This window comes from Caretta caretta, chromosome 10 (assembly GCF_965140235.1).
Source record: "Caretta caretta isolate rCarCar2 chromosome 10, rCarCar1.hap1, whole genome shotgun sequence".
Lineage (NCBI taxonomy): Eukaryota > Metazoa > Chordata > Testudines > Cheloniidae > Caretta > Caretta caretta.
The window spans coordinates 30,075,733-30,095,326 of NC_134215.1; the positions used below are offsets into that span (position 1 = coordinate 30,075,733).

General features: G+C 43.2%; 1 protein-coding gene across 2 annotated transcripts; it reads left to right on the forward strand.

Moving 5' to 3' along the window:
• The first annotated feature begins 244 nt into the window (after nucleotides 1–244).
• C10H16orf89 (chromosome 10 C16orf89 homolog) lies at nucleotides 245–18,159 on the forward strand. Of its 2 annotated transcripts, none has more exons than XM_048868075.2 (5): nucleotides 245–527; nucleotides 9,978–10,095; nucleotides 12,185–12,320; nucleotides 14,629–14,712; nucleotides 16,064–18,159. In XM_048868075.2, the coding sequence occupies exons 1-5, from the start codon at nucleotides 352–354 to the stop codon at nucleotides 16,129–16,131; spliced, it is 582 nt and encodes a 193-aa protein (XP_048724032.2). In that variant the 5' UTR covers nucleotides 245–351; the 3' UTR covers nucleotides 16,132–18,159. The 2 variants fall into 2 exon arrangements, with proteins under 2 accessions (XP_048724032.2, XP_074988901.1); XM_075132800.1 differs by lacking the exon at nucleotides 245–527 and adding an exon at nucleotides 9,367–9,755.
• The last annotated feature ends 1,435 nt before the right edge of the window (nucleotides 18,160–19,594 follow it).

Below are 19,594 nucleotides of genomic sequence, written 5' to 3' on the forward strand. Positions count from 1 at the left end.
GAGTGAGTCGGTTGCTGTTTTCTGATCCCTCAACCACCCAGCCGTTTTGGAAGTTGGAGTAGGCCCCCTGCTACTCTTAACTTCCATCATTGAAATAAGATCCAAACATCTTATACCAGTTGGGGGCCAGCCCAGTCCATCACATACCCTCCTCTCTGTCCCCTATCTCCAAATACCACACATTCCCCTCTCCTTCCCCTTGTGCTGGCCCAGGCGTATGTTCACTGAGACCATAGCACACTTAAAATAGTTAAGCTGGGAAGGGAAAACTACCAGTCACCCAGCACAGCAGTGAACAACTGACGTCTTCTGAGTTGCACAATCTTCTCCAAGCAAACTAGCAAAGCAGAAATGTCGTTCCCTGTTTGTTTGCTGCTGATTTTTCTCTTTAAGTCTGATCTGTCAAAAAGTGAGGCTGATATGAGGAGCATTATCATTTCTGCTCTAGAGAAAACAACTTTCTTCCTGGCAAATAAATACAGGGACATCAATTTAGATGCAGTGTTGGGATTTCGTGTTTTTGCAAGGTACTGTAACTCAATTGCTTTTATAAATGTCATACTACCCTGATATGAAACCCTCTCCTTTAAAATTACTGTTTTTATTAACAAGCCTTTGTTCCTGATAGCACCATTAAAGGGCTCTCAATTTATACATTTACACCCATTTAAATTATTTTGGAATGATCAGTTTCTCAAATTAAAAGAAAACAGCAGTGCTCCAGCTGTCCTTTGTATTGAGCAGATGTCCTTAGGGAAGCACAGGTTATTGTCATTTTTAAAAGGTGTCACAGCTTGTTTTTGTCATGTTTGAGGGGGAAATAGGATGAAATGTGCAGAAGAAAGAATATTTCATCTACTTGATGATACTGGATATTATACTCCTCTGGCAGGACCAACAGGGATGAGGCAAAGGTAGATGAACATCAGCTGTATGCTTCCAAGATTGTAGGGCTAGGGCAAGTTGAAGCAGCCAGTATTACTGCTCTGTATTGTACCCAGATGCAGTGCCACCCCACGACCATGCTGGTGGTTGGGGATCAAAGCAGTGTTCTGGCCATGACCCTTTCCCCAAATACCCACTTGCCCAGGGATAGGAGGACAGAGGCTAGGAGAAGAAGTTGTAGAGCTATCTATGCTGACTGACTAACCTATGTATCTACTGTATGCCTGTGGATGCGTGCCAACCATCTTCTGCAGGGGGCTAGAATCTGGTCCATACTTGGGTCAGATTTTACTCTCATATTAGTGTAAATCAGGAGTAACTCCACTGAACTCCATTTTGAGCAGGGGGTTGGACTAGATGACCTTCTGAGGTCCCTTCCAACCCTGATATTCTATGATTTTATGAAGTCAGTAGATTTATCCAAGTATTAAATCAGAATCTGGCTCATAATTCGGGCATGAACAGAGCTCAACAGCAAATCAGTCATAGTGTTTGCATTTCTTGATCCCGAGTGCTGCACTTACTGACTTTATGTTTGCTTTAAAAAAAAAAAAAAACTGCTTTCAGCCAGTAATAAGTGAGAATATCTGTGGTGCTGCTTGGCTTGTCAGTGACAGCAGCTGTGTGGGGAATTTAAGTGAAGCAACAATAGCCCAGCATCACAGGATAGCAAAATATGGGCCCATAAGGGACCATGAAGTGCATGAGTCATGACAACCCTTCTGGTTTTGGCAGGATGAAGTTTTTGGAAGGGATGGAGAGGGGGGCTTACGGATTGTTGCTAAGATAACATTTATCCTGCTAACATGATGATAGACAACCAGAGGTGCTTTTCTGAAACCCAGCCAATCTTGTGTCACCTCTGTACTCGGTCCTCTGCTCAGAGCTGTGTGTGAACTGACTCTTACACTCTGTCTACAGAGCATGGGATGAAGAGCAGAGGTATCTCAGGAAGGCAAAGTACACCTGAGAGTGCCACTCCTCAGTGGTGCTATGCTTTGATGATTAATGGCAGAACCACTGGTTGATCACATTAGCAGAAGAGTACCATGGTGTCTCATTAGTGGTCCATAAGGGGGTCTCAAACTGTAAAACTACCCCAGCTAGAAGCCTACAGAAGGAATATAATGAAAATTATATGATGATTCCAAATCAAAACAGGAGCTAAACAAACCAAAACTTTGGGAAACTTTGCAAAAGGATCCCAAATCTAGAGCCATCTCTCCAATGGGTCATACCAAAATCCAAGGTCCAGACAACCCTGAATTATAGAGAAATTCAGAACCAGATTCACACCTTGCAGCTCAGGTTTGATACCTTTCTCCCAGTTTAATTCCCAGCACTCTTTGTTGTTGGCTCTGATGAGGCGGCCTCATTTCTGAGACTTTATTCCACTGCAGAAGATTCCAGCTGGTTGCTCTCACAAGAGCTGAGCAGCTGCAGACTGTCTGCAGTAAGCTTTGCTGTGAAACCCAAACAACAGTGGGAAGAGAGACAGGCGAGAGCAGAGGGGAGTGGGAGAGTAAAAGGGGAAGGAAAGGCAAGAAAAACAGATCAGTGGAGAAACAAAAAGAGATAGGAAGCCAAATGGAGAGAGGGAGGAGAGGTAAGAATCTAGGGGAGGGAGATGCATGTAACCCTTCTGCCAGGCCAAGTTGATAGCAGCAAGGGCCGGGTTCAGTACACAGGGGTTCCCTCTCATCAAAGCAAATGCAAAACTGGCTCGAGCCCCCACCCAGTGACCTGGGAAAATCTTACACACCGCCTGGGCACCTCAAAGAGGCAACACTTCCCCTCTCGCAAGCACAAAGTCTCGGTGTAGTAGAGAATCTTTAATAACATGAGGTAAACGACATCAGCATTAAATTGGGGAAACACCACAACTAGTGTTCATTAACCAAACCATGAGCAAAGACCCACCCCAGCAAATTGGGCCACATCCTTTCCCTCGGGTTCTTGAGTCCCAGAACCCAAACATCTCTTGAGTCCAGCAATCCACAAATCACCCAAAGTCCAAAAAGTCCAGCCCCAGAGTTCAAAAGTTCATCTGCATAGTGTTACTCCCCAGTCTGGCTAAAATGTGCCTGTGTGTGGGGGAAAGAGGTAAGGGGCACCTTACGTGTCCTGAAGCTGACTGCCCCACAGGGCTCTACTCTGCTACGCTGTCTCACGAACGACTCTGCTCCACCACGACCGGCTCCACTCTGCACAGCTCGCCGTCTCACAAACAGCTCTGCTCAGCTCGCCGTCTCACGAACACACCGCTGTCTCACGACCAGCTCCGCTCTGCGCAGCTCGCCGTCTCATGAACAGCTCTGCTCACCTTGCCGTCTCACGAACACTCCGCCAGCCTATCCACGAACAGCACCACTGCACTCTAGATCTTCTGGCTCCCCCCTACTTGACACAGTGCTCAGTGATTTCAGCTCATAGTAGTGGGAGCCTTAGTGCTGGTGCACTATAAGGCCAAAGTGAATGCAGCACAGTACCTATAGCAAGACTCTTAATAGACCCAAAATTAGCTCTGACATTCCACAGTGGAGAGAGACAGAGATGCAATTGGTGCTTCAGGCCCTCACAAAGGGGCCCACACCACCAGGTACTAATACCTGTCTCAAGTCACAGACTTTTGGAACCCATGTCCCTTGCCTAGCGAGTGCTACTCAGTAGATGGTGAGTCCCCTCATCATAACAAAAGGCCAAGTACAGTTCCAAGCACAGTTCCCATAATCAGGGTAATAACAATTTATTCTTCCCGCCCCAATAACAGAGACACTGGGGATCCCACAACAGCCAAAGTGACCATTTGGGCAGTTATGGCCTCATTCTAGGTGGGGTGGGTGTGCCTATGCAAATGAGATCAGCCCCTGAAGTTCTTTTCCACAACTTGCCACACCTCACCACCAGATGTCAGGGTGGAGCCCATCCTGACTCTGCTTACACGCAAAAGAGGGGAAAGGTGAGACCAAAAGATCCAGGAGAGGGATACAGAGTAGGTGGGCTGAACAAAGTGAGGAGAGTGTGCAGGAAGAGAATACACAACAGACAGGGAGGGGGTTTCTGTTCCAGCTGGTCATCAGGGAGGATCATAGAGGTGTGGGGAGGTGGGGGGTTTAGGGAGAAAAGCAAGTCACAAAGAATCTTTGAAACAGAGTGAAGAAAGAAAAACAGAAAGGTGATTTTATGCTTTTTTTATAGGGACTGCGGTCAAACCCTAATTAAAAATGCATTTTGCCATCATCACAGGATGAGTTTGAACCCACTGGGTTATTTATATATGGCTAGATAGGCTAACAGAATGAAAGTGTGTATTGGTAATAGACAGCTGGTAATGGCCCAGGGGGGTTAGAATGTTGGCAGCACACCCTCATTCTGTTAGCTTATATATGTATATACAAGCTGGTGTTTATCTACCATTTTGCAGCTGTTTGATCAGCCCCTACATGCTTCAGTGGCACGGGAGAGCCCTTGAGCAATACAGGGATTTTTTTGACAACTGACAAACTCTCCTTTTTTTCCATGTGGACTCTGTTTGGCTAGTCCAGCCTCCCTGCTCAAGAAGCGGCCATTAACATATCTTTTACCTGCACAACGATTTCCATATTATACATAGACCTGAAACCATATTGGTAAGGATCTGACTGGAAGAATCCAGATCTGCCCAAGCACAGCCTGTATAGCCTTCCTCCAAAAGGAAAGCCTTGAGATGGTGCAGTAATTGGCAAGGATATTAATGTCAAGTGATGGCTTCTTGAACAAAGGCCTACCATCTCTTGTTTAAGGCTGATTGGCATTATTATTTATTATTATTATTTCTATTATCGTAGCACCAAGAGTACTAGTCATAAGAACATAAGAGTGGCCATACTGGGTCAGACCAAAGGTCCATCAAGCCCAGTATCCTGTCTTTCAACAGTGGCCAATGCCAGGTGCCCCAGGGGAAATTAACAGAACAGGTAATCATCAAGTGATCCACCCCCTGTTGCCCATTCCCACCTTCTGGCAAACAGAGGCTGGGGACACCATCCCTGCCCATCCTGGCTAATAGCCATTGATGGACCTGTCCTCCATGAACTTATCTAGTTCTTTTTTGAACCCTGTAATAGTCTTGGCCTTCACAACATCCTCTGGCAAAGAGTTCCACAGGTTGACTGTGCGTTGTGTGAAAAAATACTTCCTTTTGTTTGTTTTAAACCTGCTGCCTATTAATTTCATTGGGTGACTTCTAGTTCTTGTGTTATGAGAAGGGGTAAATAACACTTCCTTATTTACTTTCTCCACACCAATCATGATTTTATAGATCTCTATCATATGCCCTCTTAGTTGTCTCTTTTACAGGCTGAAAAGTTTGTCTTATTAATCATTCCTCATACGGAAGCCGTTCCATACCCCTAATCATTCTTGTTTCCCTTTTCTGAACGTTTTCCAATTCCAGTATATCTTTTTTGAGATGGGACGACCACATCTGCAGTATTCAAGATGTGGGCATACCATGGATTTATATGGAGGCAATATGATATTTTCTGTCTTATTATCTATCCCTTTCTTAATGATTCCCAACATTCTGTTCGCTTTTTTGACTGCTGCTGCACACTGAGTGGATGTTTTCAGAGAACTATACACAATGACTCCAAGATCTCTTTCTTGAGTGGTAACAGCTAATTTAGACCCCATCATTTTATAGGTATAGTTGGGATTATGTTTTCCAATGTGCATTACTTTGCATTTATCAACACTGAATGTCATCTGCCATTTTGTTGCCCAGTCACCCAGTTTTGAGAGATCCTTTTATAGCTCTTCACAGTCTGCCTGCGATTTAACTATGTTGAGCAATTTTGTATCATCTGCAAATTTTGCCACCTCACTATTTACCCCTTTTTCCACGTCATTTATGAATATGTTGAATAGGACCGGGCCCAGTACAGACCCCTGGGGGACACCACTATTGACCTCTTTCCATTCTGAAAACTGACCATTTATTCCTACCCTTTGTTTCCTATCTTTTAACCAGTTACCAATCCATGAGAGGACCTTCCCTCTTATCCCATCACAGCTTACTTTGCTTAAAAACCTTTGGTGACAATGGTGAGGGATCTTGTCAAAGGCTTTCTGAAAATCTAAGTACACTACTATATCCACTGGATCTCCCTTGTCCACATGCTTGTTGACCCCCTCAAAGAATTCTAGTAGATTGCTGAGGCATGATTTCCCTTTACAAAAAACATGTTGACTCTTCCCCAACAAATTATGTTCATCTATGTGTCCAACAATTTTGTTCTTTACTGTAGTTTCAACCAGTTTCCCCGGTATTGAAGTCAGGCTTTCCGGCCTGTAAATGCCAGGATCATCTCTGTAGCCCTTTTAAATACATTGGCATCATGAACCATAATTCCATTGTGCTAGGTGCTGTACAAACACAGAACCAAAAGATGGGCCATGCCCCAAAAGGGGCTTACAATCCAAGTATAAGACAAGAGACAACAGATGGATACAGTCAGACAAGGGAGTACAAGTGAATGATGAGACAATATGGATCAGCATGATCGGCAGTGGGCTGTGCACACCAGAAGCCTAACCCTTGTCAAGGCTTTTGTAGGTAGCACAGAAAATGAGAGTTTGGAGGCATCTTATTTTCCCAGCAGTGCTAACCCCAAGTGTTCAAAAAATGTCAGTCAGATCCTCAAAAAATCATGAGATTTTGCTTTAAAATCTTGAGATTTTAGATGATATATATTATTTCCCTTTTTCCCTGCCTTCTGCTCTGTGGGCCTCATGTAATACCATGACTTCAGGAGGTAGGGCTTTAAAAATAAAAAACCCAAGAGTTGGCAACACTGCCTTCCCCATATGAGACATTAATGCTTCCTGACAGTCATGGACCTTGGCTGTCATTGTGGCTGGGAAGTCCGGATTCTTCTCACAGGCCATCACTCATCCAGAAGCTATGCACAGGACATTCTGCCCAGGAAGATGGTACTGCAATGGGCTACCGTTCTGCTATTAGCTGACTTGCAGGTGGGTGTGGATTGAAAGACACTGGGGGACTAGGACTGACACCAATTGTTCTTTTAGTGGATGGCGCTGCCTGTCACCAGCGCCCAGGGAATCAGTCGCTGTGGTATGAGGGTGCCATTAAAGTTGCATTTAGACAATGGGGCCTTACCAATTCCTTCAGATACCCGCAATGTTACCATGTCTTTTCTGACCCTTGACACTGCTCCCACCAAAGGAACAAGTGTGAGTCTAGGCTGCTCTATCTATGAGGCAGATTGAAAGCTTCTGGCAGCAATAAATCCTTGACTGTGTTACAGGGCATTAACAGTTTGTCTTTCTCTCTCTGTCTAAGCATTTAGAGTGTTGATTCTACTTTCAAACACCAGTGTCCTGTTTTGACTTTAGTAGCATCCCTCCTCTGTATGGAAGGGGATGTCTGGGGCATTTCAGATCAGCTTCCCAGTGGAGTAGAAACCAGTGATATGGACTCTGGATATATTCTAAGCATAACTTGTTTTATTTACCCACCTATAGACGTCCTGGAACAGAGATGGTCAAACAGCATGCAGGGTAATCCCTCCTTCCAAGAATCTAAGACCAACCCCAATGCTTGGTTCCCAAGGAGCAACAGTTGACTCTAAATAGAGCCCAAGTTGGAAAGCAAATTCTCCTACAACTCCTTCTCCAAGGACAGCTGCCTCTGCACAGAATCTTGCATTATCAAAAATGAACACAGCTTGTCCTCCCAGGACTGAACATTTGCTTGCACACACACACACACACACACACTTGCAAGACTGTGTATAACTGTGCCACCTGCCAAATAATGTCATGCTTTTCATTACGGTATCTGAGTGCCCTGAAGAGATCATCACAACCATTTAATGTGGCTTTAGTTTCCTCCCTTCTTCTCCCAAGGTAACAGGGATAGGTTTGTGGATCCAACTGATTATTCACTGGAGGGGAACAGTTCACTTCAAGTGTGATAATACTCTAGGGTGAAGAACCCGCTAACCAAGTGGAGACGTTGTCACAAGTTCAATCAGGTTATTATTGTACATACAAAAGCACTTGAAGGCTATGATCATACACAAAACCTCATTGTCTTTCTTTCTGTAGTTCATTTGAAAGGAGCCCTGGAGAAATGGGCCTCAGAACATGAATTACTATCTCAGCAGGTCCGAGTTGAAAGGCTGGTGAAGAAGTTGTCTTCTCTGATTGAAAAAGCGACTCATTCTCTTGAGCTGAGTGACCCAGAGTATTTCAAAAGTAAAACTAAGTGGTACCAATTCTGGGGGGGGAGGGGGTATGTGCAAAAGGGCATTTATTATTTAGACTGGAGGTGTTTATACGGAAATGTTTTCCCCATCTGTTTTGCCTTATGAAGCAGGTGCTATAGCTTCTGAATAGGAACAAATAATTATCAGAGACAGAGGCATCTGCTGTGCATCATATTCCTGTAGACACTTAGGAAAGGAAGGTGTTTAGTGGTTAGAAAGGAACTGAGTCTGAACTTGTGGGTGCTGTTCCTGGCTCTGCTACCAGCTTACTGTGTAGCCTTGGGAAATTCGCTAAGGCTCTGATACAGGTTTCTTTGAAGTCACTTGTACTAAATCCACTGCTTATGTCATAAAAAGAAAAGGAGTACTTGTGGCACCTTAGAGACTAACCAATTTATTTGAGCATGAGCTTTCGTGAGCTACAGCTCACTTCATCAGATGTTTACCGTGGAAACTGCAGCAGACTTTATATACACACAGAGAATATGAAACAATACCTCCTCCCACCCCACTGTCCTGCTGGTAATAGCTTATCTAAAGTGATCAACAGGTGGGCCATTTCCAGCACAAATCCAGGTTTTCTCACCCTCCACCCCCCCACACAAATTCACTCTCCTGCTGGTGCTAGCCCATCCAAAGTGACAACTCTTTACATAGTCAAGTCGGGCTATTTCCTGCATTGATCACTTTAGATAAGCTATTACCAGCAGGACAGTGGGGTGGGAGGAGGTATTGTTTCATATTCTCTGTGTGTATATAAAGTCTGCTGCAGTTTCCACGGTAAACATCTGATGAAGTGAGCTGTAGCTCACGAAAGCTCATGCTCAAATAAATTGGTTAGTCTCTAAGGTGCCACAAGTACTCCTTTTCTTTTTGCGAATACAGACTAACACGGCTGTTCCTCTGAAACCTGCTTATGTCATGTCTTCCCTAGCTATGTCATCTCTGAGCTGTCAGGTGCATGGCCTTTTAACTATTGTTGAAAACCAAAAATGACATTTTTCTGCAATTGATTTATTGCATCCCCAGATATAACGGTTCAAAATCCTTCCAAATAGATTCATATAATCTATGAATTATTACTGACCATCACTGACTTTAAGGACTAACCTTGTTCCCATTTCTTTGGACATAAAGAGAATGCACGATTCTGTGGTACAGTACATCACAGTAACTGGCTCATCAGAAGCACACAGAAGCACAAATCTTTAAATGGAGGCATATGGGATGTATCTGAGTGCCCAGGCAATAGGGAGAACCCTCCACAAAATGTTCTACCATTGCTAATGCAAAGCAGAAGGCAGTAAGGTTGAATAACAAGGAATGTGTCACCCTTGCTACCACTTCATTATTTATGGGTTTTCTTCTTTCAGATTTGCTTTCAGAATTTGAGCCAATTTTAGGACGAAATTTTTGGATGCTTCCTCATTCGTGGAACCAAACAAACTCCTCACTTGCCTACTCTATGTTTGACGGCATCAGCTGTTTTACAGAGGAAATGAGTGATAAATGCTTTACATATTTGCTAGGAACTTGGTAGGTTTTATTCCTTATCAAGAGATATTCTTTGACCACTTCTGTTCTCTGGAGCACTTCTTCCGTCCTCTTTAACCTGCATTTACATTCATAAAATGATGAACGGGAGTTCAACTCTTCTGCACATGCATTGAGAGGAGAGTACACCTTTACATTTAGTTACTGGAGTCTTGTCTTCAGACACTTGAGCTATTCATTACCATTGTCCTGCTTGTTCAACAGGAAAGATAATGGCAAGTCCTGCATTGTCACCAGGGCCTGTAGGAACATCATGACAAAGTTTGGATGCTCAGATTACTCCCTGTCACATCAGCTTTTCTACTTCATGTTTGCAGATATGGTAAGTGCCAAGTTTTGTTACCTGAGGATTAGCAGCTATCACAGGAAAAATATACATGATACAACATGGGGATGTGGCTGGGTGGACTTTCTGAGTGTTTGTTAACTGCAGTTCTGACAGGGTTGGAAAGGGGAAGTTAGAAGGCTGACCTGGATATGCAGGAGGGCAAGGAAGGTCTTGGGAACAATGACTCCAGAGAGAAATAAGGAAGGAAGGAAGGAAGGAAGGAAGGAAGGAAGGAAGGAAGGAAATGGACATACAAAATATAGTTATGTGGGACAAACTAGATGTGTAGAGGCAACAGGACAAACTTGTTCAGGAGACACCATCATATTCTAAGTTGGCCGCTTAAACTGGTACTTTGGATTTCAGCTGCAGACAGAGAATTAAACATCTGTTTCTCTTGGAAAGGAGCTATGAAGGACTTTAGAAACAGCTAAGAGGGAAAGGAGGAAGATCCAGTAGGGAAAGACTATAGGGTAGTCCATTTGTTTAGTTCTAGGGTGAATACAGCCAATATTGATTTCATTCCAATGTAATTGAAGCGGGAGTATCTGGATGTAGGCAAGAGAGGCGAAGACCTTGAGTGGGGCTCATCTGGCAGAGGACAGGTGTGTGTGGGAGGTGGGGAGGCAGGAGGTGACCCGGGAATACAGACTCATAGCAGAGTTAGACCTGGATGATGAGGGAAACCTGGTTCAGTTACTCATTTGTGTGTGTCTGGAGACAAACAGGAACCACATATTACCTAGCTCAGCCACTGCTGTGTTTTGTCTGTGAGGCAGCTGATCATTTTAGTGGATTATGTACAGCAAGAAGATGCTTAAAATGTGGCAGAGAGGAATGAGATTCCACCAAATGTGTGGAGGATTATGTTTGTAACCTATACACAGAAATTGGCCAGAGTGCCTAGTTAAGAATACCAGATGAAATATGTTGAAAGACCACAGTCCAAGCAGATGGCTCCCTGCTGAATGGGACTGTCAGACTAAATTATCTCAATTTTTAAATCCAAAACCAGCCCTAAAGCATGACCCACTGGATTGGGGCGGGGGGCAGGCAATGGGGTCAGTGATAAAAAGATAATGAGAGAGAGAGAGACAGGAGGTGAGCAGAGGGAAAATTTAGAAGGTAGAGAGGTGGGAAAAAACTTAATTCCCAGCAGCAAGAATGAAGAGGCCTTTTCTCCAGTGAAGTAAACCCATTCTCCCTGCACACTGCACCACAGGGTGGATCCCAAAGCAACAGAAGTTTAAATTAACTAACCAATCAAGAGAGGGTCAAGTTACTTGGTTTGAGCATTGTAAAGTTGAGGTAGATCTACAGTTACAAATAAACCAGATGACAGCGAAGGGGCGAAGGGGCCCTCCCTTCACACACAGTTGCCCTAAATTCTGGAGGTCTGCATAAGACACCAAGGAAAGCACCTGTATGTTTTAATCCAATGTTCCCCCCTAACCTTCACAACTCGGCCTTCCACCTACACTATTAGGCAATTTCTCTCCCTAGTGTCTACTTCAAGAAATTTGACTCGGTGCTAGGGAGCTCCATGGTGGGGATCTTTTTCCTAGGCTTGGCACAGCAGCCATCGTGATGACCGGGGGCAGCCCCCACTGCCATTACTACCATCGTTCATTCAACATTTCAGTTTTCAAGACTTCATTGTTTGGTATTTTTTACCTATACAGTATTTAAACAACTGTAATTAGGCACTGGGCAACCATTATGAGTGATAGCCAGGAGAACAAGCTGCTATCATCTCACCTGTCATTACTATGTGCCAATGGATTGATGCTCACTCTGTACTTCCAATGTCTATACCATTCCAGGTTGCAGAAAAGTGTGCCCCCACTGTCCGCTTTGGATTAGTAAAGATGCCCAGATTAAATAAATTGAGAGACCACAGTCCAAGCAGATGACTTCCTGATGAATGGGATACTCAGACTAGCTTATTTCATAGTGTTTAAGTCCAAAATCATATCTGCAGTTGCAAATCACAACTATCAGATCTCACCGTCCCTATTCCAATGTGAAATTTAAAAAAAACAACAAAATGCAATACAATACCCTGGTTTTCTTCTATACCTAGAAAGGCTGCTCGGATCATCTGTTCCTGAGGGCCCAATATTACAAGAATATTTTCTGTGCTTGCATGATGAAAATAAACCTGGTGATCGAAAGTACTGGGTTCAGGTTTTCCTCTCGAGACCTCTTCATGGAAAATAGTATGTAACCTATTCCCAGTGAAGCAATAGCAGAGCATATTGTGACTTATGATAATAAAATCAAGCTATTTATCCAAGCAATGATGAAATATTAACCTAAGGGTACAGCAAATATTAGTTATGCTAAAGAAGTTAACCATACTCCATGTAAAGCTTCATGAAGGGTTATTTAACTAGTATCTTACATTCTGCATCTCTTCACTAACTGCAGCTGGATGACATGTACACGTAGAATAAGCTCACGTTCTTCTGTTATATACAATTACTATAAATTGAAGGCCAATATTTTCAACTCTGGGATTTACGTATCTAAAGCTATAGTATTAAATAAATTGTCAGCTGGAAGCCAATCAGAGCTGCTGTCTGACAATGAATCTAGAGAGACAAGGTGAGTGAGGTAATATCTTTTATTGGACCAACATCTGTTGATGAGAGAGACAAGCTCTCTTCTTCAGCTCTTTATAAGCTGGAACGCTTGTCTCTCTCACCAACAGAAATTGGTCCAATAAAAGATATTACCTCAGCCATCTTGTCTCTCTAATATTCTGGGACGCGACATAGCTACAACAACATTGCATACAATGACTCTAGTGTGCATTTTGCACATCTAGAAATTAGACCACTTGCTGAGGTGCCTCTCCATGGTTTTACAAGCCTGTCTTTAGACATCTGTAGCAGAGTGTGGCAAGGCCTCATTGGCTCCTGCCTCTGCTAAGTCCACAAAATCACTCCGACTCTGGAATTAGTATCCACTGGTGCAGTTTATTCACAGGCTTGTTCCCACCACTGTTTCACCATGTACAGTTGGCCCTTCATCATCTGCAAGCAGGAGGAAGGGGAGAACTGCCACCCTACTTCCACTCCCTGCCTTTTCCCTTTCTTTCTGCTCCCCTTTGGCTTCCTCCCCTGAGGCTTTTATATAGCCCCAGGCTAATTAGGTTTTTGGTTTTAATGGTGGTGGGAGACATACTGCTTGGGACTTTTAAAACTAAAGGGTAAAAGACAGTAGAAAAATATGCTGTCGGGAACAATTTTGCATTGGCCAGGAGTTGAACTATTTAATCTAATAGTTTTCACAATCCCTCTCCTGCCCCAATCTCTTATTTGTATGAGTGGCCTCCTGAAGGAAGAGGAACTTACAAATTGTCAAACTGACACCTATCTAATAGGACTGGATGGCAGGATTATGGACCCTATTAGCCAAGGATTTTTGAGTGTCTTTCCTTCTGGAGGCTGAACTTGTAAAGATGCTGTAGTGTTTGATAGCTGAATTGTGGATTTATGTCCCCCTCAGTTATGTTCTGTGGTATGTCTGGATTCTCTGACTTCTACAAACCTAGCTGGCTGGAGACCATTCTCATATGGCAGAAGCCTGAGGAGGGATGCTTTGGGAAGCCCAGTGAGTGAATCTCTTGACTTAGTCCTTTGAAATCAGAAGTTGTAAGCGGTCTTGATCCAAGAGTGTGAGGCATGCAATGCAAATCAAAGTGCTGCTTCATAGCATTGCTTTCTGCCCCCAAACTTTTTTTATGTCTGAAATGTGTTCTATAGTTTGCCAGTGGAATAAAAACAATCTTTATCCCTTTCCGTGTTCAAAGCCGCTTACAATCACTGAGTCGTATTCAGCTCAAGAATTGTGTTGGATCGTATAGGTTCTTTTAACATTAGCATGTTCCTGATGCATATTGCTCAGCTGACATCACACTTCTCTGTTTGTGACATTATAATCATCTGCTTAGCAACCAATTGTGATGTTACTAACAAGAGAGCGGTGACTTCAGAAGGGGAGTAAGCAGCAGGGGCCTCACCTAAAACTAATGGAAGGACTTCCATTGCCTCTATTGTACTTTGGATCAGATCACAGAATCAGGTGAAGGCATAGGAAATTAAGCTCTTTTTACTCATTCTAATGCCTAGAATAAATAAAACTTTTTTTTTAATCTGAAACATAAATACAAGAAATATAGGGCATTTCAGCAGGGTAATCTCTTAACACCTTTAACCCAGACCTTTATTTGTATGTAAAGCACCATTACACACTCAAGGCCAATGCAAATAAACGATCTTACATTCAGCACGAGGCCTCAGTAGGTCTTTAAAAGGTATCCTTTTAAATGGGAACCTCTGCATTTGTTCCCCAAGGCCTGTGTTCTGAAGGCACCTCGAGAGGGGAAGATGGGAAGAAGTGGCTTAAAAGCTATGTCGGGCAATACATAATTCAAGGAGAATGTATGTGCTTGATGCTAGAGAAGAACAATCCTGCTGTGTCCCTAGATCTTTCATGCAAAGGAATCTTTCTGTTTCTCAGATGAGAATTCTGAACACCCATCCAGGGTGAAAGACCAAGAGCAACTATTGAGAAGAGTTAAAAGAAGAGAGAAGGTGTTTGCAGGTAAAGCCAGTGAAAACATTCGGGTGTTGGGCTCCCCATAAGCTTCATTGTGATTGGAGCTGGACGTGTGCTGCAAGAACATTCACAAACACAATTGGTGAAATTGCTTCTATGATATTTGCAGCCACCTTTGTTTGTTTCCCCCATGGGCATAAGCAACTTTGTTTCTCCCCCACAAGAATGTTCACAAACAGAGGCAGTGTCACAAGTAGTCATGTGAATAAAATATTCACTCATGTGAATAAGATACTCACACTGGGACATCTTGCAAACTCTTTATTGGACTGGGAGTCCTTTAAATTGCAGCAAGGGAGGTTTAGGTTGGACATTAGGAAAAACTTCCTTACTGTCAGAGTGGTTAAGCACTGGAATAAATTGCCTAGGGAGGCTGTGGAATCTCCATCATTGGGGATTTTTAAGAGCAGGTTGGACAAACACCTGTCAGGGATGGTCTAGATAATACTTAGTCCTGCCTTGAGTGCAGGGGCCTGGACTAGATGACCTCTCGAGGTCCCTTCCAGTCCTATGAGTCTATGATAATTAGGGAGCAGAAGTAGGTGAGTTAGGTGACAATCCCCACAGCACGAGTAGTAAGTGACAAATAACTAGTACTCAAAGTATATTCTATATCACCTCACTACACAAGTGTCAAGAAAAGTGTATTTGAAAGGCTTGATGAATACAACATCTGTAGGAGGTAATGGAGTAAACACCATCCATTGTGTCTAAGTTAGCATTTTTAAGATAGTGAGAAGCTAATGAGAAGGATCTTCAGTGGCACTCAAACTGTACAATTTTGTAATTCTACCAGTAGGGTATCTAACACCTGCAGACACCAGAAATGATGCCTTTTATTTTCCTTATCTAGAAACTTCAATATTAATCCTCTTGGTTGCTAGCTTTTCCTCTAATTGATCATATCCTATTCAGAAATCCTGTACATTTATCAAATGCACGTAGGCACATTGACTAAAGCCATTCACACAGAAATGCAGATGATTTCACATTCTTAATAATACTTTGCAGTTTTATAAGGATTTCCCTCTGTGGCTCTCAAAGCACTTTACACACATTAGTTTAGCCTCACAATATTCCTGGGAGGTAGGAATGTAGCATTGTCCCCATCTTACGGCTATGAAAACTAGACCACAGAGAGCCCCACTGGCTTTCCCAAAGTCAAACACTAAGCCAGTGGCTGAGCTGGGAAAAGAATAGAGGAGTCCTGACTCCCAGTCCTGTTATTTAGCAGTAGGCCTCCTTGGTCTTTCAAATGCATAAGGAATGAAGAAGGGGAATACAAGTCATCCTGTGTAGGCATCATGTAAGCCATGTTCAACACCTTTCTCCGCAGATGGATGTTCCTTTCATAACACAGCCACGGCGGTCAGAGTACTGTGGGGATTCCTCTACTACTACTGAAAATGCCAATATGTGACAGATGATCAACTTGGAACTTCCCATACACAGAGCGGTGATTGGTTAGTCCTGAAGCAATACCAGCTCCAGTTTTAGCATGCAATAGGAGTAGTCTTTTCAGTCAAAATCTACCCTTGCAACACACTGAGCAACCCCACTATGGTAGCCAAGTTGTAATCACGCTGCCACTGACTAGTGCTATTTTGGCAGCACAGTGGAGATTTTATTGGCAGGTTTTCAAAACTGTAATGGGCCAGTGGTTATTACAGTAACAAGAGTTCCTAATGTAGTCTTCCTCCTGAGCTCCCATTACAACTGAACACACAGGGGACAATTCTTCTCTTATCTCTACTGACGTTGAATGCATCATCTTCCACTTCAGTGACGTTAGATGAATTTGTTTATCATGGGCAGCTCTCACCTTATTATCTAAGGGCCTCAATCCTGCAAGGTGCTGAGCACCCTCAGCACCCATTAAATTCTATGATGTTGGAATATCTTCATGGACCAGATGAGGTCAGCATTCAGGCCTATTTTGCAGACTGGTTTGACATGCTGCCCATGCTCTGAATAAGATATATCACACAATGCACAGAACAGATCACGTTTCTTGGATAAGGTGAAGAAAACCACTGTGCAGACCCCACTGCTGCGCAATCTTTAAGTTACTATTCTGTTACCCAATGGCTGAATCTTAAGATTCTTTTCTTTGTTATTTTACTATCAGTGTAACTAAAGATGTTCGATATTGTGCTACCCTTGGAAGTAATTTCTGTATTGTCTGCCACTGAGTACATGGTAACAATGAAATTTCTGGTTTCAGAGTAGCAGCCGTGTTAGTCTGTATCCGCAAAAAGAAAAGGAGGACTTGTGGCACCTTAGAGGCTAACAAATACATTTTTCTTAATAATTTTCTTTTTAATGAAATTTCTGTTTCCTTGACCAGCAGATCACAGGTAACTATAGGTATGGGCAACCTGGCTGGGCTGAATGAGATAATAAAGTCCTGAATATTTGCTCAGAACTCTTACTCAAATGGAATCTTATTGCCTTTTTGCAATTAGGGAAAAGTAAGATAAAGAAACAGATTTATTCAGGGCAATGCCCTGTTTCCCTCCCCAAGCACTTGCACACATAAACACACACACAACCACGGTGAGGCCTCTTCTTTTGAAATCTGCTTTCATTCCCACTAATAATATCCTACTGTTGCCAGCACCCAGTGCCGAGAGGCAAAACAACAGCAGGGGTTCGTTACCCGGTGTGTTTCACTCAATAATCACAACGGGGTGGAGAAGCAGAAAAGTTTATTTGCAGCTGCAAACAAGGTACAGGGAGAATAGATTCTCAAATCCTGCACACCAAAGCAGGTCATTACACACACTTTTATATTCCTTAATGCTACTGCACTACACATCAGGCAATTAAAACTTTGCACAAATACTCTGCCTTCCTTATATGGGTTACAACAATGTTTATTTCCTGCAACCTCTAACAAGCATTTCTAGAAACTTAAACAACCAGCACATTCTGTCTGGCCTTGTAACTATCTCCTATTATCTTTAGCTTGGCGTCAGCATACCTTACACTATAAGGCATTATCTGCGGCTGCAACATTGTTTTAAGAGCAAAAGAGCTTACTCAAACCAGCCAGGCCTGAGTTCTATTAAGGGGGGTTGAGAAGAAGCCCTTAGGCCTTCAGCAGGGAGACTTCCTCAACCCTTATGGCCTTCCATCCCCTCGACTTAACTAGTGGCCATGCCCTGGGGTCTCCAACAATTCAGTTACTTTCTTATGTTATTTACACTGCTTAACAATAAGGTAAATTGCTTCTTGCATTTGTTTCCTTGTCTGGATTATAACTGTGTTGTGTCACATGGCTGATTAAATGAGGCTCCTGTGAGCTACCAGACTGCAACTTAGCACCACTGTTCTATACATATGTACCTTCAGCAGTCTGTTAAATTACTGACACTTTACTTGCTTTGTAGAAATAGCATTCTAGGTTAATAAACATGGATTTGATTTGCAGTGGCTGTGTTTGTTAGTTCTTGCTTAGCACTTATATAGCAATGTACATTTCACATTCTCTGCTCTTCAGGAGAGATGTAACTAGGCTGTGGCCTTCAATTATAGTTGAAGGTCTGGTAGTACTGATGAAAGGATGGGCAGTGTGAACGAACCAATTTTTATGTGCAGTGTTTCTTTGTCAGATAACTACCCGGATTTCCAGCAGGGTTTTCCAAAAGTAGCTGTTCCATGTCCATACATGATGCCTCACCTTTCCTCTGCCCTACTCCAGCATGTTTGGAATGTGAGCCACTGGGGCACCAGGAAACAGTCCTTGGGATCTACTCTGGCAAGCGCCTGCCCTGACTCAGTGAATTCCACCATTACCAGCATGCTCCTAGTTCCATAGGCCTTTTTGATCTACTTAATTGATCGGCCTGGGTATGTCACCTGCTTTCTGCGGCAGTGCTGTAAGGCAGATTTCTATTTGAAGTCAGTGGGAAGTAAATGTTCTTTCAGCTCCATTTCTAGAACAAACCCTTTCCTTTAATAGCCCCCTGCTGGAGATTAATCTTGGTTCTTCTATTAATGCCCCACGGTGTTTGTCAAATGAAGTTGATATGGTGGCCGAAGTAACTTAAAAGCTTCTTTCATTTATGATCACCCAGGAGACCATAACTTAGTCTTGGTGAACCTCACAGTGTTCAGACTGGAGCATCATCCAAAAGTTCTGGTGTTTCTCTGAACCCATCTAAATCTCTTTGGCCTGGAAGTCTCACTAGAACAGGAAGAACAGGTCTGCTGAGGAGAGAAGGCTGTGAGATTTCCCATCTGGTCTGCCATTGAGACCAGTGTGTCAGAGTAGCACCTGACTGCCAAGATTCTCAATGTGACCCAAAGCAGGGCTTCTGTTAGCATCTCAAGCAAGAAGCCACAGTTCTAACATTCGTTTAGTGCTGAACTGTACACAGTAACACACAAGCTACGAGCATGAGCCATCATAAGCTAATCTCCTGCATATCTCAAACCTCAGAAGTTCAATGGTTGCTGGCCATGATGCACTACTGATAAAACCATTTTTATGCTACTGAGCCTCACATCGGGTTCCATTTTGACTCATGACTTTTGAGACTGACAGCGCGTCATTGTCCTTTGAGTATGGAAGAGCATAATAGTTTGCTTTGTCCTCTTCTTTTAACATCAGCCATGGCACTGGCAGAGAGAATACCAGGTTTAAGGAAGAAGTGGAACATCTTTACTAGCAGTAGGGTGGTGTAGATGTGTCAGCAAAACCCACAGATGTGATTCAGGCTGAACAGCCTGTTCTTTCTGCTGCCCTCGTGTGTGGTCAGACACTAAATGGGGGTAGGTCAAAAAGGTGATTCCACAAAGAGCTGGTCATGAGGTTTCATGTGTTCCAAGGCTAATTACAGCCTTATGCTCTGTGCATACAGCT